Source organism: Tursiops truncatus, chromosome 21 (assembly GCF_011762595.2).
Source record: "Tursiops truncatus isolate mTurTru1 chromosome 21, mTurTru1.mat.Y, whole genome shotgun sequence".
NCBI classification, from domain to species: Eukaryota; Metazoa; Chordata; class Mammalia; order Artiodactyla; family Delphinidae; genus Tursiops; species Tursiops truncatus.
In genome coordinates this window covers 28,381,760-28,407,518 of record NC_047054.1, presented here as the reverse complement: position 1 = coordinate 28,407,518, position 25,759 = coordinate 28,381,760, and the positions used below count along the sequence as shown (strand labels likewise).

The 25,759-nt window shown below is 46.8% G+C and overlaps 1 protein-coding gene and 1 long non-coding RNA gene across 2 annotated transcripts in view; one reads left to right on the top strand and one right to left on the bottom strand.

The window, feature by feature from the left end:
- Nucleotides 1-4,872: 4,872 nt before the first annotated feature.
- The window catches only part of KCNU1 (potassium calcium-activated channel subfamily U member 1), a 188,971-nt gene continuing 168,084 nt past the window's right edge, over nucleotides 4,873-25,759 (bottom strand). The window contains exons 26-29 of the mRNA XM_073798726.1: nucleotides 20,858-20,929; nucleotides 17,702-17,841; nucleotides 9,614-9,808; nucleotides 4,873-7,591 (exon numbers count right to left, since the gene is read on the bottom strand). Of these exons, the coding sequence (XP_073654827.1) occupies nucleotides 7,406-7,591; nucleotides 9,614-9,808; nucleotides 17,702-17,841; nucleotides 20,858-20,929 (593 nt within the window). The 3' untranslated portion in view covers nucleotides 4,873-7,405. The remainder of the gene's footprint in view (nucleotides 7,592-9,613; nucleotides 9,809-17,701; nucleotides 17,842-20,857; nucleotides 20,930-25,759) is intronic.
- On the top strand, nucleotides 21,927-23,029 carry LOC117310015 (uncharacterized). Its single transcript, XR_004524277.2, has 3 exons — nucleotides 21,927-22,098; nucleotides 22,394-22,452; nucleotides 22,828-23,029. It is a non-coding gene; the product is annotated as an uncharacterized lncRNA (long non-coding RNA).

The following is a 25,759-nucleotide window of genomic DNA, read 5'->3' as shown; positions in this document are numbered from 1 at the left end:
AAATACCATTGGAGGGCTGGGACCTTTTCCCCCTAGCTTCAGGGATCTGTTCCTTGGCGCCCCAGTAAAATTACAGAAGCAGTCTGCCTGATAATGACTGTAAATGATAGAGACGATCAGGTTTACCTTGTGACGTCCTCAGGGGACTTGCGGTTAGTTTAGTCTGAATTTAGCATCAGCTGCTCCAGTTCCTTTCTTTTCAGCAGGCAGCGGCTGGACTCATCCTGTATTCTTTCAAACCTAATTAGTGTGAGGGCTTTCCCTCCCTCTCTCCTGCCCATCCGCGCAGCCCTCCTTCCTCTCTTGCTTCCTCTCCTGTCTTGCCCGTGCTCCCTAAGCATGCCAGTCTAGGAACCCAAGCAGATTGCTTTTAGAGGGTGGGCTTTTTTGTTTCTTTGCCTTGGGAGAAACAACCCATGCCTTTGAGCTGTAGGTTATTTATTGTTCCTCCAGGAAAATATACACCAACTTGACTGAACTCCAACCTCCCTTAACTTCTTTATGGTTTGAAGGTAGTCAGGTTAAGGGTTTTATAGCTAACTAGAGATGTTTGGAATGTACTGTAGGTCTTAAACAGAAGTGAACATGCCGAATAGCTAAAGGTTGGAGGGCGTAGTTTTCATTAAAACCAAACCTCCAGATCTTTTAACTTACCAGAAGCCACCATGTGTGTATTTATGTACGTATGCGTATGTATATAGGTATGTGTCTATGTGGATGTGTAATGTATATTACAGATACATGTTACATATACCTATATTGCATATATATACAAAGACACATACATACCCCCTGAAAGCCCTGCTTCTCAAACTTGAACGTATGGAATCACTTATGCATCTTGCTAAAATGCCGATTCTGACTCAACAGGTCTGGGATGGGGACCACATTTTGAACAGCACTTCCTAAAGAGAGTTTCACATACTCCCCTCCAGCTTCTTCATGGTAACCTAGTCAACCCGCTCCTGAGTTCTGTTAATTGTTGCTCCACTGTCTCTCTAGGTTATGTGAAAGATCCATTGGATAGGGGGCATTTTTGCTCTCTCTCAAAATAGCAAATGCTTAGCTATTAAGTAAAGCAGACTCTGGATTTGTGTTCCGGTTTCCTGTTCCAGACAACTATGTCGGGAAATGTGAAAGGTGATGTAAAATCTCTTTAGATTTATGTTAGTTTACTAATATTTCTTCAGTTTGCTACATTGAGCAATTAGCTCATTCATTTTTAATTAATTAGTTTTCATCTATTTTCAGGTATGCATATAAGGCTACGAATTCACTTCTTTGTACTGATTTATATGTATACCACGATTTTTGAAATTGTGGTCAAAAACATAAAATTTACCATCTTAACCGTTTTTCAATGTACCGTACAGTAGTGTTATACATTTAAAAATTCTTTTGTTATAATTTACCTACCATTTCTGAGTGTTTGTAGGAGGAAGAAAATCCAGTTGAATTTAGTTAGTCATACTGTTGAAACCGTAAGTGCCAGAGTAATCTTTGAAAATATAAAGGACAACACATTACTGCATTCTTTAAAATTATCAAAGAGCTTCACATTGCACTTAGAGTAAAATGTAATCTGTTTCTCCTGATTAAGAGATTACATCCCTCTGGCTTATGTGCCGTGTTCTAACCACACTGACTTGCTTTCTTTTCTTGGTCATGCCAAGTCCTCTTTCCTGAAATGGTTTATCCACAGGACGCCGCCACCCTTCAGTGGTCTCTGACCACCACAATTCTCTGTCACATCAATATGTTTACTTTCCTCACAGTATTTGACATGATCTGTAATTATCTTGTTCATTTATTTATTCATTTATCTTCTCCCTCCTCCATACAGCGCCTATGCTCCGTGGGGAAAGCAACTTTTGTCTTCACGATTGCTCTATCCTCAGCATCTAGCACCGTGCCTGATACACGGCAAGTCATGAATAAATATAGATGCAAATGAATGAAGATGGATGTAATGTTCAGAATCTTCCAGTTCAACTTTCTTTTAAAAAAAAGTAAAATGAGCTGGGAAAGTAGCTGAGAGAGACTTAAGAACTTGCCCGAGATCACAAATGTTTAATGAAGTATCCGAAACAAGTACTCCGATCTCCTGACTCCCCTGCCCTGTGTTCTTTCTGGTGATCACTCCACTGGTTATTGAAGGCCTACATCAGGGATCTAGGAAGGTGATGGAGAAACTGTAGAGTGGTCCATGACCTCCTTCTGACCTTTATAATGACTTTTGTGTAATACGTGCATATATTCTTCTTCTCTGGCGAGGTAGACTGTAGCTTCCATACAACTTCAGAAAGGTCAAAGCCTTAAAAAATCTTAAAAACCACTGGGCCACATATTCTTAAATTCCTTGCACATTTTCTCTTGTCTTCATATCAGTTCTTCTATTAATAAGAATTGAACAATCATTATGAATTAAGTATCCGCCGTATTACCAAAGGATGTAGTGTTATGACTTGCATAAAAATGTTGCCATCTATATGTAAAGGGTTTGGTTCTGGACTCACGGAATCACCTGGCACATGAGGGGTCCTCTGTCAGTTTTATTTTTCAAGACTGGCAACATGAATGCTTACATACTGGCTATAGTTGCATATACCTCAATCTTTCTTTAGCCATATTTTTGGTACCCCTTCACCTAATATACTGGCAAATAAAGGAACTTCTCATTCAAATTTCTCTGCTGCACTGGAAATGAGATCATCGGAGGGCTAAGCTTTGACTCTGGAGGTTCACATGCTAAACTGAGATTAGCAGTGGGTTTGTGGATTTTGAATGTGCGTAGGGCTACTCCATCCCTTCCTAGGAATATTTTGGTTCTACTAAACATGCTTTTGTATAAAATGGCTCGGGGAACGGGTCAGAGGAATGGTACTGTCCTTGCAGTAGATGTTTGGTGGCACGTCCTCCCAGACCATGAACCATCCTCCCTTCCCCGAGGACAAGTCCTCCATTCAGAAGTACCCTATTCCTCATCCACTGACAGCTGGGATGGAGTGGCCAAAGCTGAGCCCACTACATGCCTCCTTATAGAAATCAGGATCTGGGAGGCAGAGATGGACCGGTTAAATCTTTGATGTGCCTATAACTCTACCTATAACTTTAGAATTGCAGGAAAATATATTTTGCCATGTATACGGAAAAACAAAGTCAATCTGTACAAAAAAGAAGGATGAAGATGATCTAGGTAAGCTTAAAAAAAATTTAAACGAGGATTTCCTTGGTCTCTGACAACTTTCCTCACAATTACTCTTTTTTCCACATATATTAAGTTGATTTCATTACAACCAAAGCTTTACTAATACATTTTATTTCCTGTGGATGAATGTTTTTGTTTCATTTCTTCTATTTTGCCTGGAGGCAAATGTCTATAGGTGCTGGAGTCGAATTAACTAGGTTTAAATGTCGATTTGATCACTTACTAGCTAAGTGCGATAATTTGGACACACTCATACTAAAAAAGTTGTTTATCTGAAATTCAAATTTAACTGGGTATCCTTTCTTTTATGTGGGAACCCTATTTGTGACATAGTTTCTTCCTTTGTAAAATGGAGATAGTGATACCAAATCAGCAAGGATGTTGAGGAAAATGTCAGGGATATCATAAACATTATGTAAAACCATTTATGGGAAATCTGGCTTATTACTTTCTTTCTTCCCCCCCTTCTACCTATGCTGTATCTATAACACAAGAAGGCACTGCTTACAAGGCTCACCAATTGGGAGTAAATACTTCCTGGATGTGCTGAACTTCTACTGTGTTAACAGACTAATACTGAGATGAAACGACTTATAGATGAGGCTTACAGGGAAGTGAACTGGTTCCTTTTGGAACACGGGGAAACGCTTTATTACCTCTCACGAGATGATGTCTTTATTCTTGAATTAGGGAATTTGAAAGGCTGTATATTTCAAGCTACCTGACTTCGTCCAGGTACCCCATCTTGAGTACACTCTAAGATTCATTCTTGTGCTAGGGTATGTCTAGGTTTTAATTATACACAAATTCGTTTCCAATTCAAACGAGTATCTCCCCATCTGGTCTTCCTCACCTCCTATAGAAAGAGATGAGGAAAGAAAAAGCATGAGGGAAAAAGAGAAGATGATAATATACGAGTTCACTACTTGCCTGTTTGAGGATAAAGAATGTAAGACGCTTGATTTGGGGGCACGTTATTTCTTGTCTCTTATGTCTAAATCCTTCTCGTTTTTACCTTGATTACTTCTCATATTCCCTGTGTGGAGGAACCCAGCAAGTACTGAACAATGTCTTTAACACAGGTCCAACCACCACGTTTTCTGCTCAAGAGACCCAGAGCAATGAACTTCCCTTAGAGAGGCATTTATCATCTATTCCTTTATTTATCACACCAGATCCAGTGGGATTAGCTCGGACTTTTGTCTCTTCCCAAACAGTGTGGGCTTGCTGATCCACCCCTCAGCAATGGCCACAAAAATGGCGGGCGTCCATCTTTTCCTTCCTTGTTCAAAGTCACCACCTCTGGAGATGCCTCGTAAGGAGTGAGCCAGGAGCTCCTGGGAAATATCGGCAGGTCTAGTCTGACTCTGGATAGGCAGAGGCATCTTCCCCTGTGGTTTCCTCCATGTTTTCCTTTCCGGTTTCTTTCCTGGTTTCACCTGGGTGTGTCTGGGATGAGTGTTTACCACTTGGAGTCAACACTGCTTGCTCAGGATCACCAACGGGGATTGGTTTTGGCTCCAGCGAACGGACTGATGTACTGGGCAGCTGGGCTGCAGTCTCGCTGACCTGGTCAACTGAAGGAGGACAATTTATGTCTGTAAGCGTCTCTTCTGTCAGTGGCACCATATTTATAATTTCACACAGACTTGGAGGTGAAATACCCTTTTTGTAACAGGAGGTGCTGAAAGGGATGGCGCAAAACACAAGATCCGAGTGCAGCAGCATAAACTCGTTTTCTGGCCGGGTGATCACAAACCTGTAAGAAGAGCCAAAGGTGAATTCTGAGCCCCTGCAGCTGGGACAGTGTGGCTGCAGGCAGTGGCCAAAACAAGAAAGTCATTTTGCTAGGCCCAAAGAGGAAACGTTTTTGTTTTGCTTTGCTTTATTTAGTTTCTGATTAATAGTAAAAAACAAACAAACAAACAAACAAAAAACAACTCTCTGGCACAGCGCAACAGGAGAGGTCCAAGGCTAGTAGCTGGGAGACTGGTTCTCACGCCTGCCTCTGAAACCAACCACCTCTGACCCTAGGCATGCCACCTCCCTTCTGGGCCTTGCTTTTCTCATCATTTTAATGGGAGACGGATGGGACTATGGTTTGGGCTAATTGATTTCTAATGGCTTTTCCAGCTATGTTTCTCTGCTTTTAATATCCACGACCCTAATGAATTCGGTTGGCACAATTCTGAGCACTTAGCCAAGCTTTATCAAAACTGGAAGATTACGTGCATGCCAGATATTTCCATCCTGGGTTAGGCCTATTTTCATGTTTCTGCCGCCAACTTTCACACAGAACGTAGGCTGCCCAGTGGAGGAAGAAGAAAAGTAACCAAAGGTTTATTTGAAACCTTGACGGGTAAGCAAATAGTGAGTCAATGAGTTTCAAAGATCACCCAGAGCCTGGACCTGCGTGGACAGACTCTGCAGAGAAGCAGGATGTCTTGGCAGGAAATCAGGCACACAGCAAATCCTCAGAGAACATGAGTCAGATTCATGAAGACGCCAGTGTTCCTGTCAGAACGCTGAGGCAGCAGAACCCTGCATGACTTTCAGTGTCGCCCCGAATAATCACCTCTTCTTCCCTAAGCACCCATCACACGTCACCACTGATCTTTCACTCAATAGTCTTCCCACTTCCCTCTCGCCCACTGAGTCCCCTGTAACCTCTGTGATATTCTAAACAAGATCTGCTGTAACCACATACTCTCTTTCCAACAGGAATATCATTTCCTTCCCTGAGGTCCGCCCAAGTATGGGCTACACCTTCTCCCAATTACCACGGTCCACAGGTTTTCCAGAGGTGTTGGGGGTCAGTCACAGGCAGACAGAGACGGGGGTGGGGGGTCAGCATCATTCAGGCTTCCGAGTGCTGTTTCCAGAGCATCCCTGCTCCCTGCATCGTTGTGGTCCATGCTCTACAGTCTTACCACCCTCCTCTTGAGTCACCTCGGTGTTATCCACACACCTCCATGTTTATTTAGGCCTTTGGCACATGGGACACTTTTTCTTTCAAACTCTAGTGCCACCGTCACCTTATGTGCCTGCAGTGTCTCCGTGATTTACGACTCCAACACGCAGACCAATTTCTTTGATTTCCACTACCCAGTGATCTTTATCTCCCAACCACTTTCCTGACCACATACTGCTGTTGTAACTTCCTGACACATCCTGCCTCTAAAACCTCACCCTTCAATAAATCACTCTCTGACCACAACTTCCCCTCGTTCTTTCTCTCATTTCCTTACTCTTGCGTACATCCGCTCCTCAGGCTATTTCCATCCGCTGTCCTTTCCCTTTGCACTATTGCTTCTACAGATGCATAGTAAACTCCTTTTTCCAGTCCCCTCAGTGACTGATGTAACTTTTACGTCTTTCTCAACTCCCTAGAGACTTTCCCCCTCTTTTCTCTCAGCCAGGGCTATGCCTGCTCGTCACCGAGAAATCCTAGTGTTACGTAAACATTCCCTAAGCACAGCCCTCATCCACAGCCAGATCTGCCTTGGCCTCCTTTCTTTTCCTCCCTTTCTCCTGCGAGCGGAGAAGCTGTCTTTCTTCGTGTTCATGACTACTCCGCTTTCAGTGATTTGACTTCCTTCCCCTTCCTCCTGAAACAGGTTCATCGATCCATTTCCACTCTATTATTTTTAATTTCTCCTTCTCTACTGAGTACTGCCCGTTCCCACCACGAGACTCTTAGTCTGGTCCTACATTACTGTGCTGTCTGGAGCTGGTACCCAGTACCCTTTCTTTTCTCCTCTCCCCTCCACACACATTTTCTTTCTCTTCCCCACTACTGTCAGAATGATCTTCTTTAAACTGAAATCTCTACACATCACTCCCGTATCTGAACATGGACAAGGCACAGTGGCTAGAAAAAAGGCACTCAGTAAATATTTACCCAGCGAGTCCGGCAGCGAACAAGTAACTCTTTCCAGTGTGGACAGTGGCTTTTCGGCTTTAAAAAGTCGCACAGGCGTCGATGAGGGGTAAGTTACAAAAGATCCCTGACTGAAAATCTGGGTCTGCATTTCAGATTTCACGGGGGACAGAGAAACCCTTCTCCTTACATGGCCAGTACTACCTGGATCCCAATCACCAGGGTGCATTCATATTATTTATACTGATCCTACACTGTTACCTACTTCCCCAGCACCCTCTGTTGCATCTGGGGGCCCTAAGCTCTGGCCGTCTCTTTCACACAGAATGACGTCGCTTTGGCCCTCGTGCTTGGGCGTGGCCGGCGCCTTCTACACCAGCATACACTCCCCTTTTGTGCTCTGGGTTGCGCTCTTCCTCATCTATCATGCGGTACAAGCCGAGGCACAGGACTCCAAGGTTATCTAACGAGCCGCAGAATATCTGCCCAAAGGTCCTTCTTGGCTGGGGAGAGAAGAGAGAAACACTGACGTATGGCGGCACTCGAATCAAGCTGTAACAAGCACTTACTGGAGTGTCACTTGCCTTTTCTCCCAGTGGAGTCTGGAAGACCCAAGAGCTCCCTCCTAATACCTCTCTGGTGGCGGCAGCAAGTGGGCTGGAAATCAGGCTGACCGTGAGTTTTGAGCATCTAATACCGGCAGCTGTTTTTATGACTCTGGTCTTTCAGGAGCCTGTCTGGGTGTGGTGTGGCAAGGGGCTATGCTCGTTTTTACTACTACTGCTGGTTTGGTAACCATCAAGAAGTCACAGTGAGCACCAGGTTGGAAAATACAGGGTTTTTTTTTTTTCTTGCAGTACGTGGGCCTCTCACCGCTGTGGCCTCTCCCCTTGCGGAGCACAGGCTCCGGACGCGCAGGCTCAGAGGCCATGGCTCACGGGCCCAGCCGCTCCGCGGCATGTGGGATCTTCCCGGACCGGGGCACGAACCCGTGTCCCCTGCATCAGCAGGCGGACTCTCAACCGCTGCGCCACCGGGGAAGCCCGGAAAATACAGTTTTCAAGGCACACAATGAGAGAGCGGCCTTCTCATCCTCCTCTTGACCTTGCTCTCAAGCGACTGCCAGCAAGGCACCTTGAGTAGCTGCAGGCTTCAAAGCAGCAGCCAGTGCGTCCAGGGAAGTCGAAAGAGAACAGTCTGTTTAGTTCTGTGATTTCTCAGGGTAAAGAACAGAGGGCCAGACATAAATGGAGAAGAAAGGGCTGGCCAGTCCGCTGCCACCTCTGGTTCCCACAGGAAGTGGCCAGTGGCAGCTGTCCCGGGCTTAGAATCACTCACAAGTCAGCTTGAGATGAGGAACCCAGGACCACAGAAACTCGAAGGACCGGACCATGGAGGGAGCTTTGGAATGTGGTTTGCACCTGGAATTCAGATGCACAGAGCGTGGGGTTCGCCCTTATTGGCAGTACCTGCCGAGACACAGCAGACACAGAGGCAGGAAGAGGGCTGTGAAGAAGGGGCTCTGCTCAGGCCCCTCTAAAGGCCTGCCCCTGACGGTGACACCGGGGACTCAAATGCCATGTTACTCAAAACTAAAGCAAAAGGCAGGCCGACCAGTAGATTCCTCACTGCAGCCTGGACTCGACACTGAGCCCCAAATGCCCAGATGCCTCATCGGGATTTGCCAGAATTATTTTCTTCCTTGCTATAATCTACTGTTTGTTAGCTCAGAGGACTAAGAAAACTCAAGCATTTTTCACTGGCTAGCCCAGACAGATTCTTAGGCCCAAACGTGGAATCCTTCTGCCTGATTTCAGGTGACATGATCAGATTTCTTTCTTTTTTTTTTTGGCCATGCCCCGCAGCATGCGGGATCTTAGTTTCCCGGCCAGGGATCGAAATTGTGCCCCCTGCCTTGGAAACGTGGAGTCCTATTCACTGGACTGCCAGGGAAGTCTGGATCAGATTTCTTTAGTAGTCCAAGCGTAGGGAGAGTGGACAGGCCCTGGGTCAGACTGCCTTAGAGGGACCCTGCTTGGTCACTGGTAGGCAATACGGTCTCAGGCAAGTATTTGTTTCTCTGCACCTCAGCTTCTTAATCTGTTCAATGGAATTAATAACGATGCCTACCATGTAAACCTTTGGAGAGATAAAGTGAAAAACAAACAAACAAACAAAGCAGACAGGCCCAGGTCAAATGCTCAGTGAATATTAACATTACACTTATTATTAAAATCCTTGTCAAGGGACAAAGTTATGGGACCTCTCTGATGCTTCCTGTGCACTTTTTTACCTGGAGGATGGGGATACTAACAATGGCTTGATCTCTCAGAATTGTTGCAAAAAACAGTTATCACGTGAAAATGCACTGTAAATTGTAAATACACTATGAATATAAATTACATTAATTTGTCATTATTATTATTATTTATATGCTCTAGGTGATCTAGGAACCCAAACAGGTTGGATCAATTTCCAAAACTCAGGGAGGTTAAGACGCTCTACTACGAGAAGAGTTGACTCACTTGAATGTCTGACAAAATGGTTTGGTTTAAGGCCAGAAGCCCCAGCTTACACCGCATTCTTCCAGGTGAAACGGTAGAGTAACTGTCATTCGGCCCACAGAACTTTTCCTTATCCAAATGTTGTTCCAGCTGAGAACTTATCCCTCCTGTCACCAGCATCTGAAGTAATTCCAGAACATGGTAATTGTAGAACGCCTGGAAAGCAAGGACAAGGCATGTGCAAAGTCAGAAGGTGGAGGTGGAGAGACGCGGCGATTTACTGGGCATCGTTGTTTGAAATGGATCTGATGGCACAAAGCAGTGTCTCTCATTATCATTAAAATCATCCCAAAGCCGGCAGTTTGGGTAGGGCACTGGGTTAGGCAAAGTGCAGAGAAAAGAGCACTGACCCCGTTCCTGCTCTTTTGGGGAGGACTTACACTGTAATAGTAGGAGAAGACGGGTAATGACACTGACCCCAAGGGTGTCCCCGCTTCCAAAAATGCCCAGAGGCGTGTATCAGGCCACAGACGCCCTAACAAGCACCAACACGTATTTACAACATGTAACGACACTTCTAGGGATTTTCCTTAGGGGACTGACATTACTATTGGCGTCGACACTTGACTCTTCCGGATGTGAATCCACTTACGTTCCTTTTGATTCTGACCTATGTGAGGACAGGTATTAACTTAATCTCCCACAGTGTCCATCTCCCATGGTGTACTTCGAAAACAGCAGGTGTGGAGTATAAAATGAATGGGATTTCAGAATATTTGGCATCAAAATGAAGCCAGAGATTGACGATTGACGTGTGGGTCAACTTAGTTTGAAAGTAGCTTGAGTCTGAATACGCCAAGCCATTTCCTTAGACTCTTTTCCCAAAGGATTCCAACACAGTGTTGACTAGGCAGTGACATACATGGAAATAGCATTGTAATAATTGCCCACGAGGTTTTCTTAAATCCAGTGTTATCTATATAATGTCCTAAATTTCCTACCCTTTGTCTTATCTAAATCGAACTTTTATTCCAGTAGAAATGAGAATTTACATGGTTATATAGCACCTACATAAAAATCAGTAATTTTGTTTTCATTATAAGTAATAGGAATGACTTCCATCGTTATTGAGAAATCTTACCATTCGCTTCCTCCATGCCCCAATTCAGGGACTTGTCTTCTGAAGTCTGGGTTATGAGACACACCTCTTTACTAGTCTTTTTCTCATTTACAATCCATTGCTCAAAATGCTTCCAGAGAGATTGTCCAGGAACGCAAATCAGATCCCGCCACCCATCCCTTGAACCTGCAGTAAAACCAAGCTCAGACTTGTTTCCACGGTCTTCAAAGCCCTCAAGATCTGACACCAGCTCCCTCTCTGCGCTCATCTCCATGAGCCATGGTTCTCTCCGGTGCACACTACAGTCAATGTGCAGTCGCTCAAGTGACACTTTTACTCCTTCATGCCTTTGCTTTAGGACATCTGGTTCATCTTTCCTCTTGGAAGACCCTATACTGGCCTCATCAGAATGAAATTTTCCTTTCTTTGTGATCCCATGGCCACTGGCTTTACTCTATTGTATTCTTCTGCATTTTAGAGCTAGTTGTTTGTACGGAACACACCTGAGTTTGAATCTTGGACTGGCACATCCTAGCGGACCGAAACACCTTTGGACAATTCCTGTATTCTTTCTCAGTCATAGTTTTATGATTTTAAAGATGACATGATAATACCCACCTTTGAGCACTGTTTGCAGGATTCAATGAGATATACAGCACACACCACTGAATTGTGCTGTCTTCGACACTGGTGTTCACGTACCTGGATCACCTGGAGTGATATTCATGAGACCCGATTCCTGGGATCCCAGATCTACTGGATCAGAATTTATGTACGGGAGTGGGAATCAGAATTTAAAGGGCACCTCTGGTAGTTTGACACTGGTGGTCCTCAAATTACACTCTGAGCAACAGGCCTTAAATGATGTGTTCTTTCAGACAGACTTTGTCTACTTAACATTCACGTCTTCAAGAGCACATTGGACCAGGCAGGTGTAAGAATATTCAGTGCAAACGTTGCTGCAAACAATTATTACAAATGATTTTTAAAAACTGAGTGCAGAAACAGCTGCCAGAATATTGAGTGCAATTGGCAGTTGAATTTTAACAAATAAACCAATACTGTTAGCAAAGTGTAGAGCCCACTGGAGAAGGCGACCTAGGAAATAATATCATCTATGTAAATTAAGAGAAAATAAAAAGAAAAGGACTTTTACAATATTTTTCAGATTGAAGATGACTTCAAACACCTTCTCCATCCTCATGGCCAGACTGAAAGAACGAACCTCCTGACTGACAGTCACCTCCGTATATTCCCTCCCTGTTGCATCCTCTACCCAGAAGGGTCTTATGGATCTGGCCCCCTGAAATCCAGGAGGGAGTGGAGGATGTAAATCCAGATTGGACCACAATCCGTTTAAGAACAAGTGGCCGTAATAGTAGAATGATCAAACATAATGCTGTTAGAATATTTCTCCACTGATTAAAAAAAAAAGGTGTAATTTCTAGGGTTATCCTGGTGTCGATGCCTCTAGGGAAACATGTACTTTACATATTTAACAGAGAGAGGCCTAGCTTTTGACCCTATCATTTCTTCAGTTTTGACATCAAAAGGCTTGCAATTCTATATCGGGGAAAATTATGGGATTTACATGTCACCCTTATTCTGAGCCCACCTCACATTCTTATTATTCGGGGTTCCATGGCACTGCCATTATGGGTCTCTTTTTTTTTTCCTCCCTTCCTCCCTTCCTCTCTCCCTTCTTTCCTTTTTTTGGTTTTCATTCTTTTTTTCTTTCTCAAGAAAATATGGAAGTTGAAATGTGCATGAAACATTTTACGACTTCTAAACTGGAATAGTGTTTCTAATAAACTCAGATTTATATTATCTAATATCTAATATATCTAATATCTAATGTAATCAGTTCCATCAGAATTTGAACTTCTGATGCCTGAAAATGTTGCAGCCCAAAGTGTTTTAACTTTTAGCTACAGTGAAGTTGGAGGTTTCTCTCCTATTACTCCTTAATAACATAGATACTAACATCCTGGCCACTCACTACTTTTAATTCTGAGAATCTCAAAAGGTCTTAAGGCCCACATTTTCTGAGAAATACTTCTAAGTTGAGAATGAGGCTATATGGTAGGAAAACTGCCGCTAACCAGCTGAGTGAACTTGAGATCTCAAGCCAGGTAACTTTTGTTATTTTCCTTACCTCCCTTATAAGTAAAGGAAAATGCTCCTTACTTCACGTCCAGGTTTGAAATCCTATTGTTATAACGCCATATGGGAGTCCTGCTCCCACATGGAGGGGTCTGAGTGCGCCTCCATATTTTTATTTAATTTTTATTTTTTTGCGGTACGCGGGCCTCTCACTGTTGTGGCCTCTCCCGTTGCGGAGCACAGGCTCCGGACGCGCAGGCTCAGCGGCCATGGCTCACGGGCCCAGCCGCTCTGCGGCACGTGGGATCCTCCCGGACCGGGGCACGAACCCGTGTCCCCTGCATCGGCAGGCGGATTCTCAACCACTGCGCCACCAGGGAAGCCCTCCATATTTTTATATAGCATTGAGCTGAGGGTTAAAAGTGAATCCCAATTACACCTTAGGGGCATGTTTCTCCACCTGGGCCAGGAGTTTACAGTACTTTTCCAGGGGATACTTGCAGCCGTAGTGTTGGCTGAATCAGAAGATTTGGAGGGAAAATCCATTATTTTTATCTTGGAAAAAAAAATCACAGGGATATCAGGGGATAGAAGGGGAAAACTACATGACAACCTAAAACAGAACTTCAGTACTTTCAGGCGGTGACAAGTTCACGCCACATTTTTCAGGCTTTGTTCTCTCCTCGGGACCTTGAGTTCATCCTCCTTGTGTTTCTTATGGGCCACCTGGAAGCACAGTGCAGTTTTCCAGGGACAGGTGAGAAGGAAGAGAGGACTCCGCAATATTAGGTCGAAACAGAGTTCACTGAGACGCGAGTCAAGGAGGTGACCTCATCCTGTTCCAGAAGCTGCTGAGGTGTCAGCCCCCTTTCTCCTGAGGGAGCCTGTTCGGAACGCACCAGTCCGCAGCCTTTCCCTTCTGCAGAGGATGGCCACCAGGGAAACACACATTTTGATTCTAAGCATAACCTCTGACTGTGCAGCCACGGGAAACAGACCTCTTGGAGCATCAAGCTGGACGGCAGGTGGGAAGAGCTGAATCTGGAAGATGTTTCTTGGGGAGGGAAATTATGGGACAAAATGGATGTGCAAAATGGGGTGGAATGGCTGACTCCTGTCTCCCGGACAAGACTCCCAACCGGGAGCTGGAGACTTGACTCGGAAGACAGAGAACAGGAATCTGGCTCTCTTATTTTATGCCTCTCTGTTGGTCAGATTCTCTAACTTCTGGGCAGTGGTTTTTAGTCTTCTCAACAACAGAAGTCCTTCTTTGAATCAAATCTCAGGCAGGAGCCTCGTATGAGACCCAGATGAGAGTAGAGTAGTTCTGACTGGGGGGAAGGGGTGGGTGGGCACTGGGGAGGGTGGGTGCACCCTGGTCTTCTCCTCCCTGCTCATCCCTCAGGGACTCTGGAGCACCCCGGGAGGCGGATTCCTTCAAGTAGAACTTCAACCTCAGTGTATTGAAAGGACACTCGTAATCACAGAAAGCCTTCTGGAGAGGCAGTGGATTTGGTTGTAATGGATTTGGTCTGTCTCTGGAACCTTAGGAATTTGGGTCTGAAAACCAACTTGTCATCTGTAAGTGCTGTGACCTTTGGCACATTAGTCACCCCTCTAGGCTTCAGAGTCTTGATCTGGAAAACAAGGCTAGCAACTGTATCCTCTTGGTTAGGTTGACAGGAGAATTAAACTGCGGGTAACGCATTCAGCAAAGACCTTAAGTAAGTGCCTGAGAGATGATGTTACCATTGTTCTTACCCCAGATATTGCTCTGATTATTATCTCAACAATGAAACCGTTGGAAGATGCCGCCTCAAGGTCTGTGCTGGTAAAGACTCGCAGGTGTGATGCGGAGGAAGAGACCCATGAGTGTCAGTGGTGTCTGCCGTGGGCATGTGATGGAGGGAGTGATGACCCAGGGCCCGTGACTGCCACCCTAACTTTATGGGGAGATCGGGACCTTGGCCCTCCTCCCGCAAGCCTGCACAGGACACGCTCCAATACGTATGGAGAATGAAGTGGCTGGACACACACTGTAGGGCCACCACAGTGGCCCCAGATGGTTTCAGTGCAAGAGGATATAAATGTTCTCTTCTTCGCAGAGGCTACTGCTCTCACCGCCAGTGAGCAGGTGGAAGGTCAGGGGGCCAGCCAAGACCAAACTGTCCTCGGATGAGCAGACACAATGAAACTGGAGGCTCAGCCCTGACCCTTGGGCTCTTTCTTTCTGTGTGGCTGATATGATAGAAAGTCACCCCCGTCCTTAGAAGCCAAGTGGAGCCAGTAGTACCAGGTCCGGGGGAGGGAAACAAGTGGGCAGCATCCCCTGAGCATTTTCAAGGGTCTAATTCAGCTCATCAGGGCCAGAGATTTGCAGTTGGAGCTCCAAACAGTGTTAAAGTGTGTTCGTTTTGCTGAGCCATTCGTCATCAAGGATTTGAGAGCTGGGGCAGGAGGCCGCTAGGTAGAGATTAAGAAGTTCAAGTTCCAAGCCAGCCCCCTTGACATACAGGATGCCTCGTACCCTGAAGCTCCACTGCCGTCCTCACGGCCTCGTCAGACGACCAAGTGCCAGTCCAAAGCCAGGCACTTCCCAGGAGTCCCCAAGGGCAGGCTGAGGGCCCAGTGCAGCTTGCGACCTCATGTGACTGTCCCCCATCCCAGGCCACCATATGTGGCTTTCTCTCTCTCCCACAGACTTCACCATGGGGCCTCAGAATAGACTCCTGAATTGTTACACAGCTAATTTCATGTTCCAGCAGAATGGGACACGACGGCTGAAGGCAGCCTGGGAGCAAGGGGCACTCCTCAAAGATGAGTGTCGAGAAGACTCATCACCAAGTTCGTGCTCCCCGTGCTGGCTCACGGGATGTGCCTATTGCTGGACACTCTCTCGGTCCTCACGGCCCAGCCTGCTCCTCCCACTAAGTCGAAACAGAGTCTGTGACTTTGCTCCTACCTGTGTGGGCCAGTGGAGTTTAACCGAGGCTGGAGTTTAACTCACAAGGCTGCCTGCTGTCTAGGGATCTCTGAAGGGAACGGGGACCTTAAACCCTTCTAAAATGTGTCCTGCAGACAGATCCAGTTCACCAGGTCAACTCCTGCCTGACGCTCCGGTTCCTAATTATGGGCAGGGTAACTGAAGTATTCACGACAGGCAGGGTTTTAAAATCCTTTCCCTGACGGAGCTACCTTCCCAGGAAAGTGACCTGACTCGACTTCCCTCGCTGACTCTCCGTCTGGCTCAGTCAAGGCTGAATCCCGCTTAATTTGGGAAATTCGTAGTCTGCCAGCCTGTTTAATGGTAAGCGATCACTGACACGGTATGACCTTTCTGAGAGCTCAGCGGCGTTTATGAGGAGCCTCCCCCGAAAGGCTTAGGGAGACAGAGCCGAGCCGGGCAACATAATCCACTGATGCCATGAGGGCGATGCATGTGCCCTGACCACGCTCCCCTAAAATGCAAACTGCGCTTCTGAGGCACTTACACGATTCAGGAACGATGCCTCTTCTATGCGGAATTCCAGAGGGCAGCCAATCTAGCAAACTGTGCTCAGAGCCTTGTGCTGTGTCAGCATCTGTGCACAGATGTTCAGCCTTTTTGCAGCCCTTCTCTTGGAACATCTGGGTAGGAGGCATCTGTGAGGGAGTGGGTTACAAGCATTTCCCCTGCAGGCATTCTTGCAGCCATTCACAAATGGCTACGCACAGATTTCCTAAGGTTTAGTTAAATTCCTTGAACACCCTGGGAATGCTCCCACCTGACCTTCCCTCTGCCTGGAATGTTTCTTCCCCAAAGATCAGAAAGGCACGTGCTCTCCTGTTCCCAGGACTTGACTCACATACCGCCTCCTCAGGGCTGCCTTCCTAGGCCGCCTTATTGAACTTTCAACTCCTTCCGCAAACCCTACACGTCCTATCTCACATCACCGTGGCCCTTCTACCTATCTGACATAATACTTATCATGTGTGTATCAACCTCCTCCATGGGCATGAGCTCCACATGGGCAGAGATTGGTCTGTTTCATCACTGCTGTGTCCTCAGCACCTAGGACAGCACCCTACAAGGTGTTCAATAGGCATTCGCGCAATGAATAAATTCTACTCATGGAAATCCTGCAATCCATGCAAGGGAACTGCTCAGGGAAAGAATGACCGTGCAGTCAAAAATGCATCCCTGGTGGCGCAGTGGTTGAGAGTCCGCCTGCTGATGCAGGGGACGCGGGTTCGTGCCCCGGTCTGGGAAGATCCCACGTGCCGCGGAGCGGCTGGGTGTGTGAGCCATGGCCGCTGAGCCTGCGCATCCGGAGCCTGTGCTCTGCAACGGGAGAGGCCACAATGGTGAGAGGCCCACGTACCGCAAAAAAACAAACAAACAAAAAAAATGCATCTCACAAGAGGGGCAACGTGGAGGGAGACTGGACTCAGCTCTGAATAAAACTCACACCACCAAAGGCCAAAGAAACAAAGCCCTTTCCTTGAACCCCGCATCCTTTCATGGACAATTTCTGTAAAGCTTGGGGATATTTTAGAGAGAAGAGAAAGCAGGATCACCGCCCAAGCTCTGACGCCAAAGAGCCTGGTCAGCCAAGACGCACTTGAAGCTGAAGGGTGGGTTCTGTGGATGTGCTCATTCCTCCTGTATTGAGTGTTCTGGCTCTAAGGGCTTCACGTTTTTAATTTTAAAATTGTGAGCATTTGGCTTCCCTTGCCAGGTAGTCATGAGCAAAGGTGAAATTATGTGCGTGGACGAGCTTTTCTGGAAACTCAACAAGCACGCAGAATTGCGAGGCGTTAGTTAGCATCATCCGCCCGAGTCCTGAGCCACGCACTCTCCCCGCGGCAGGGGCTTGGGTGGGGCCCCTTGGCTTCAGCGCACCTACCGTGGCCAGGAGGGAATCCAAGAAGCTGCCGGAAAAGACAGTGCCGGTGGCAAAGGACGTGCTGAGGTGCAGGCTCATTCCCGAGAGGTCTCCTTCCATCCCGCCGAGTTGTTCAATAAAGTGCATGTTGGAAGGATTTTCTGCAAGTGAAAGAGGCAAAAAGGAAAGGCAGGCAGACAAGATGAAGGATACAGGACTTCCGGACCAGGCAGGCCAAGGAGGGACCATCGCTCAAAGGATTTGATGCCTACTTTAGGGTCAAAGTGGGACCTGCCTCAACTGCAGTATATAGTTTTTTCTTTCCAAGTATTAATATTTCATCCCCTGAAGATGGGAAGCCCGCTTGGGGACCTTCATCATCAAGGAGATATCCTTGTACCTCAGGCTCAGTTTCTCCAAGCAAGTGTCCTGAATGTCACCCTTAATAATTTAACTTTCAAGACAGGACACTTCTGGAAGAAAAAGGGGACACTTTACATAATCGCACAGGGACAAGAGACGTAAATAGGAACATCTGCTCATCCCCGTTATTGTCTTTTTCTCCATACACTATGTCGTAGATGGCGTGGTATTCACTTGGGTCCTTAGAGTTATTTGGGCCCAGAATGGGTTAATCGGTGCCTCTCAAAATTTAACGTGCCTGTGAATCAACTGGGGATCTTGTTATAATCTAGATTCTGATCCACTGGGTCTAAGGTGGGGCCTGAGAGTCCAGCAAGCTTGCAGATGCTCCTGCTGCTGATTCATGGACTACACTTTAAGCAGCAAGGGCTTCAAGAATCATCCTAATCAGACCTGTGCAGCAGTGGCCAAGTTATCCATTAGCAAACCTATGCTGGCCCCAGGCTGCAACTCAGACCCCCTGTAGGCAGCCTCTGTAGTCAGTGAAATCGGTCATTTCTATGAGGACAGCAGAGGCGCTGCTTGCCTTTGTTCCAAGATTACAGCTTCAAAAATGTCTGTATAGAGAACAGCATTGGAAGATAGTGATATCTCCTACCAGAGCAAAGGAAAGGCATGCTTACTGCCCATTATAAAAGATGCTGGTTCCCGAAGCTCAGGGTTCCTTTCTTACAAAGCAATTCATGGTGGGTCCAGGTATCACCTGGACCTTTTCATGTCCTCCTGTGGGAATGAGGGCTTGGGAAGCCAGCACAAAAGTGATGACTCTCTGGCTACTGCTATTGACGTGAGTAATAAACTGTTCATCGTCTCTGACCCAGTGGTCTCTCATCTTCTGTCCACATCCGTGAAACTGGGCAGATGAACCTATTAGTTTGCAAGCAGCCTTAAGTCTTAGACCCTTCAAACTTCTTGACCGTCATATTACAGATCCAAGCAAATCTACTGGACGTACAACTCAGAGTACGCTCCTAACTAAGACCGCATCAGTCTCTAATTCTTAAAATTATTCCTTAGTACATTTGGGGGAAGTGATAGACTGCTGGTATTAAGGAATCATTTTCTTCCAAGAACTACGCATCTTTATAAAAGATGAAGGAGGTATGACCAGTATCAACCCACATTTCCTACGTGCACATACATATCTCTTCTTGCACTGCCAACCCTCCACACACACACACACACACACACACACACACACACACACACATTCACGTGTGCGCGCGCGCGCACACACACACACCCCAGGAGCCTTTGTCCAGATCTTGCTGTGTCATCTTAAAGCAGTGGCCTCAGCAACCCCAGACTTTTCCTGCAGGCCACTGTACACTCTGGACCAAAGTGCTGGCCATCAGACCTGCAGCTCTCATGTCACTGTGGCCCTTCCTTGCTGGCCAAAGAACGGAAACTGAGCGAGCTGGCAGGTGATTTGGTAGGCTAGTTAGACAGGCGCTGCCCGGTGCCAGAAAGTCTTTCCTTGAACAAAGCTGTACGTCCCTGGAGAGTGACCAGATGCATTTCTGAGGCTGGTGAGAAGCTGGCTGGTCCCTCCTGACCACTCTAACTTACTTGACAGTCTTCTGATTAACACCCTCAGTGTATATATATGACCTCAGAGTCAGAGACGGCTCAGAAGGGTAGCAAAATAAAAATGAAATATAAGTAAGAACTGCAGCCATCAGCTTTAGGGTGGTTACAGATAGGCTGCCAGGTACAAGCCAGGCTCAAGGGATCTGAGATCTTCAAAGATGGATTTGGAGAGCTGCAGTTCTGGGATCCAGGGTGGCTAGACTGTTGCCCACCTGCTGCACTGCCACTCCCAAATCATCTGGTGGTGTCACCTACTGGCTCCTCTCTCTGTCTGCCTGCTTCATTTCTGGGACTATGAAGCCTGCTCATCTAGCTGGGTATAAATCTCCCTCAGCTTACACATGCTGAATCATAAAAATCCCACTAAAATGTCTGCTACGCTATGGAATCGAGTCGAATCTCACGCCCAGGAGCAGCTTTTAGAGATCATCTTTGAGTTGGTCCAATCTGTGTTAAAGGTACCACCCCCTCTTCGGTAACTTCCCTTTTGCTCACCAACTATTATCAGTATTAAATCCCAGTGTCTACCCTGGTGAATCACAAACAATGCGCACAGGCACCTGCCTTCCCTGCCCTTCTTGCTGCCCCCAGGGCTCCTCACGTCTAGGAAAGTTTCATATATGTGCGTTTTCCATAAGGTGTTGATGAGAGATAACAGCTCATCCTGTTATTTCTGCATGGAGTATTTCCATTTTAGAAGAGCACCGCTCAGGGCTGGGATTAAGAAGACACAAGGGACACAAAATTTAAAGACCCCAAGAGTGAGCCTTTCCTTAAAGTCTACACCCTGGGGGCCTCACCTGCCTCACTCTAGTGCCTGCCCTGGTAGCACCGCAGGAGAGGAAGACGTCTGACGGGTAGAGAAGTTGGTTTAGGGAGAGCCTTTCTTGCAGTTTTCAAATCCACGTCCCCTCCCCTGGAAGAAGGGAGAAGGCAGGAGCTACTCCTGCACCCTGACACCCAGATATGACAGGCTCTGCTGGAGGATGTCAACGTCACCAAACACGTAAAAGCCCAATATAACAGCCAGTCAAACACATAATGGTCTCTGGGCCCCATCCTGGTCCTCAGTCCTTTGACTGTGGATCCTAAAGACACCCTTGGGACATCAAATACAGATACAAAGACTTCTCCCTTGAATTCTGTCCTGGAAACACAACTTACTCAGTTCAGTGAGGATGGGGATCCTTCGGTACTTTGACTTCCCGGGATTGTCACTGAAGCACCGAGTACACCCTGTAGACACAGACAGCAACAAGGGAGGGATGAGATGGACAGATGCAAACGAAGTGGCCTGCGACACAGACACGGACGCGGAAGCACACCGTGGCGCTTGAGGCTTTATCTTAGCAAAGTGACTCTCACGCCCACATCCCAAATATTTCTCTATATTTAGAAAAAAAATGGCCTCAGCCTCTCCCTTCCAGAAGTTTGGTGTGTGTGTGGTGTGTGTGGTGTGTGGTGTGTGTGTGTGTGTGTGTGGGGGGGGTGTGTGTGTGTGTGGGGTGTGTGTGTGTGGTGTGTGTGTGTGGTGTGTGTGGGGTGTGTGTGTGTGTGTGTGGTGTGTGTGTGTGGTGTGTGTGTGTGGGGGTGTGTGTGTGTGTGTGGTGTGTGTGTGGGGTGTGTGTGTGTGTGTGTGTGGTGTGGGGGGGTGTGTGTGTGGGGGGTGTGTGTGGTGTGGTGTGTGTGGGGAGTGTGTGTGTGTGTGTGGGTGTGTGTGTGTGTGTGTGTGTGTGGTGTGTGTGTGGGGGGTGTGTGTGTGTGTGTGGTGTGTGTGTGTGGTGTGTGTGTGTGTGGTGTGTGTGTGTGGGTGTGTGTGTGTGTGTGTGGTGTGTGTGTGTGGGGTGTGTGTGTGGTGTGGTGTGTGTGTGTGTGTGTGTGTGTAGGATGTTTTCTAAATGGGACCTCAAGTGAATTACAAAAAGGGTGACGTTCTCCCTGTAGTTGCTTATCGGCAGCCTAAGTTACATCCAATTGTTGTCTACCGACTGGGAGTGCCGGGTGACGGCTCAGGCAGGCAGTGCCTCAAACTACATGCACTTGCTTGTAGAACCTTCAGGAAACTGAATAAACAGGAGGTGCTGCCCCAGGAGAGCCTGTGGAGGCACAGCGACTGGATTACTGGCTCCTGGTGCTTCTGCCTCTTGGAGATCCTCTCTGGGCTGAGGGTCTCGTTCTTCTTCAGCAAGATTGTCTCTGCCTCCCAACTCTGGCTGGCCTCCCCCAACCCCTAATGTCTTGGGAGTTCCTTAAAGACTGGGGTGGGAGGTCATGGGGCCTCTGTCTTCACATTCAGCTCCTGCCTTAGGAGGTGAGGCCCTTCATCTCCCTCTGTGAGCCTCGAATCCCAAAGAGATTCCATGCCCGGCTCTGGTCTGGAACACAGCCCTAGCATGCGTGGACAGGTGAGGAAACCTGTCCAAAACCTGTTTTGAACCTGTTCAAAAACAAGGATGACCCCAGAGTTTTGGTCTCCAAGTTAAACACCCCAGAAAAGGTAAAGAAAGAAAAGGGAAAAGAGAAAGAGGAAACTAGGATCCTGATGAAAAAAAAAACAACCAAACCAAACCAAACACATGATGATCTCATCAAAAGTTATGCTTTAAGACTACTGGTCACCCTATCTGAACTCTTCTGAGAATTCTGTGTATGTAACAGGGAAATAATACTGTGAAAGTTAACATTCTGCTTGTCATTCAGATTCTCTGCTGCCTTGAAGAAGGTGAAATATGTGGAGGGTCTTTTGTTTCCCAAGCCAGGTAAGTGGTAGGGGAGGGTGGGTAAGATGAGCGAGTGGGTCAGACAGACAGCCTGAGAGACAGACAAAGGGACGGGGGTGGGGAAACTGGCCACTGAGATGGGGACGGGGGAAAGAGGAGATCCAAAGGGAGGTCTTGTTCCCAGAGAGAATGCTATGCTCTACAATGTAGTAAGTTCCCTACATACAGGCAAGTTTCATTCCGAGAGCATGTTCATCAGTCCAATTTGTTCGTTAAGTCCAACAAAGTTAGCCTAGGTACGCAGCTAACGCAATCAGCTATATACTACCGTACTGTAGTAGGTTTATAATACTTTTCACACAGATAATACATTAAAAAACACAGAAAATAAAGAAATCCTTTTTTATCTTCCAGTACAGTACCTTGAAAAGTACAGTAGTCCAGTACAACAGCTGGCATACAGGGGCTGGCATCGAGTGAACAGGCAAGAAGAGCGACTGACAGGAGGAGAGAGAGGAGGTGGGAGATGGTAGAGCTGAAGGATCGTCAGCAATAGGAGACGGAGGGCGAGCTGCCATTTCCCTCACGCCTGACGCGGATGGCACGGGATCTGGCTCCTTGCTGGAAACCAGATGCACGTTCGCATCTTTGGACGTTTTCAACTTGAAGGTGCGTATGTAGGCGCCTTCCTGTATTTATCACCTCTCCCATCTCCCAAGAAACATTCCATAAAAGTGCCACTTCTTGTTCACGCAGAGTAGAGCTGAATACATTTCTGATTGCCACTCAAATTCTGAGTCATGCTTCCAGGTAGATTCATGGTAAACACGGAAGCGCCACAGGAGGAGCCCAACACGTGTAGTTTACAGTTAGAACTAGAAGTGGCCTTAGGACTTTAGCAAAACCCTTTAGCTTCAGGTGAGGAAACAGAGGCCCCGGGGGCTAACCTCCTCCACGCATCTATTGAAGAGGAGGGTTTGCGTGGTGGCTGGAGACCACATCTCCAAACTCACTGAGAGATCTTACTGATGATGGGATCTGAATACCTTCGACCGTTTTTCCTGAACAAACTTCTGGGATTTTCATAACGCAGGAGACTTGGGGGAAATGACATTCTACTTTATTCTCAGAAACGTGCAAGATGCTTATCTGCTTTAGGTACCTTTCCTTCCTTCCTTCTTTCCATTCTCGTTTCCTTCCTGCTATCCTCCCTCTACAAATCTTTAAAGAGTATCGACTCCAGACTAGGACTATGAACAGTCCTGCCCCGGTTACATACCATATGTTGCAAATACAAAATGTTTTCAGACAGTGATGAGTACTGTGAAAAAACCCAACTTTTAGGGGCTAGTGAGTGACCTGGGGAGGTGACCTTAGATAGAGTTTGAAGAGGCTTCTCTGACATTGGAATGTCATCCTGAGCGATGAGCAAAAGCCATCCAGACAGAGGGAATGGGATAAGGAACTTTAAGGCAGGAAAGAGCCAGTATAAACAGACTGACGGAGGAAGTTCAGGCTCCCTACTGGCCTGCAAGGCCCTACATGATTTTCCTGCAACTGTCATGAGTCACCATTACAGGGTCTGAAGGAGGAAACTGCCATTATCCAATAAATATTTGTAAAAGATCCCTCGGGCTGCTGCGAGCTGGGAGGTAAGAATGACACCACCGTGCCCTCAAACCTGTGAATTAAGTCGCGTTAGATTCACCTTTGAAGATGACGAAACTGCCTCAGGGTCCACATGCTTTGCCCAAGGCTCCATGGTTTGTAAAGGATGGATGGGTTTTCACACCCAAATTGGCACCAAGTTCAAAGCCCATGCCCATTCCCTTTATGTATATTAAAATACATAAGGTTTGGTTGACAATTTCAATAAATATTGAGATCAGTTTCCCTCAAAGGGGAAAATTCTCCTTTGAGCTGCACTTTCTGATTTCAGTTCCCTCTGATAACGGGCTTGGAATATCCTGACTTTCAGAGTCAAATGTCTTATTGGATAGCGACAGGTTCACATCAGCTGATGTAACTGCGTAAATATCTGCTCTGACACTGGCTGGAGGACAGCGACAGAATTTCCGCCTTAACTCCATCTTTTTCTGGTAGAGCAACGGTTAATTTGAATATGTGTCAGATCATAGCCTGGGTACATTTTACTAATGTCAATATTTTTGCTACCTAGTAGTACACAGTATTATACCTGAAATTCTTCCAGGCTGGCAGGGTGCTATTATTAAGCAAAAGACTTGCTTAATTGTAGATTACTACTGTACATTTAAATTTCAAGAGCATATTAAGTTGTCAGACTTAATTACTGTTACATGTTTAGATTATGCCACAGATTATTTAGTGCAGTACCTAGGTTTGCCAACCTGTCCTTTGACGTGACAGGGCAGTAATTAGAGCATCAGTGAGAAACCTAAAGTTTTCCGTGGGGATGTCCAGGAGGCCTGGTCCTTTGGAGAGTCCTCCTTCTTGCTGTCCCCCCACCTCCAACATCCCTGGGTGAAACCACTGTATGGAACAGCCTTGGTGGTCCTAGATGGATTCTTCGTGTAACCTTGCCATGACCATGAAGGTGTGGGAGAGCCCGCTGAGCCCACACAAGGCTCAGCAGGTATGTCAGAGTGAGAGCTCTCAATTTTGGTCCTATGGCCATATGGCACCTGTGCACTGCAGGATGTTTAGCAGCATCTCTGACTTCTACCCACCTAGAGGCCAATAGCATCCCGCCAAGCTGTGACAACCAAGGCTGTCTCCGGACATTGTCAGACAACCTCTGGGGTCAAAACCGCCCCTGGCTGAGAACCACTGTCTCAGAAGAAGGGACAGGAAATTGCTCAGCGTGCAAGATGTTTTCTCCCTCCTGGCAGAATTCACAATCCTTTATACTGATAATTCTTGGAGGTGGGCATTCCCATTGCCACCTGCTTGGTATGCTGCAAGAGGAGTATTCGTATGAGATAGGAAGAATGGTTAAGAGAACCAAACAGGCTTCCCTGAGGGTTGGGAATTTCCACATGCAAACTCCAGGTAGATTCCTGTGATGCTGGAGTAATGGGTGAGGTTTCTGAGTGGCAGTCCTTGGCTATTCCTATGTGCTCAGAATGTAACTTTACTGCTGCTTCCTGTGTTAGGTAGCACAGGAGAGCCTGTCTGGACCTCTATTTCCTGTCACACAAATGGGTACGATGACATCCACACAAGGAAAGGTGCCAGGTCTACACAATATGTTCTTCCCTAAACTTTCCCTTTTGCCGTTGGGGAGAGCACCTACTCACACTGCATGATGACTCAAATACTGTGACATTCTTTCATTTTCTCTTCCTTCTTCCCAACCCTTTTCCCC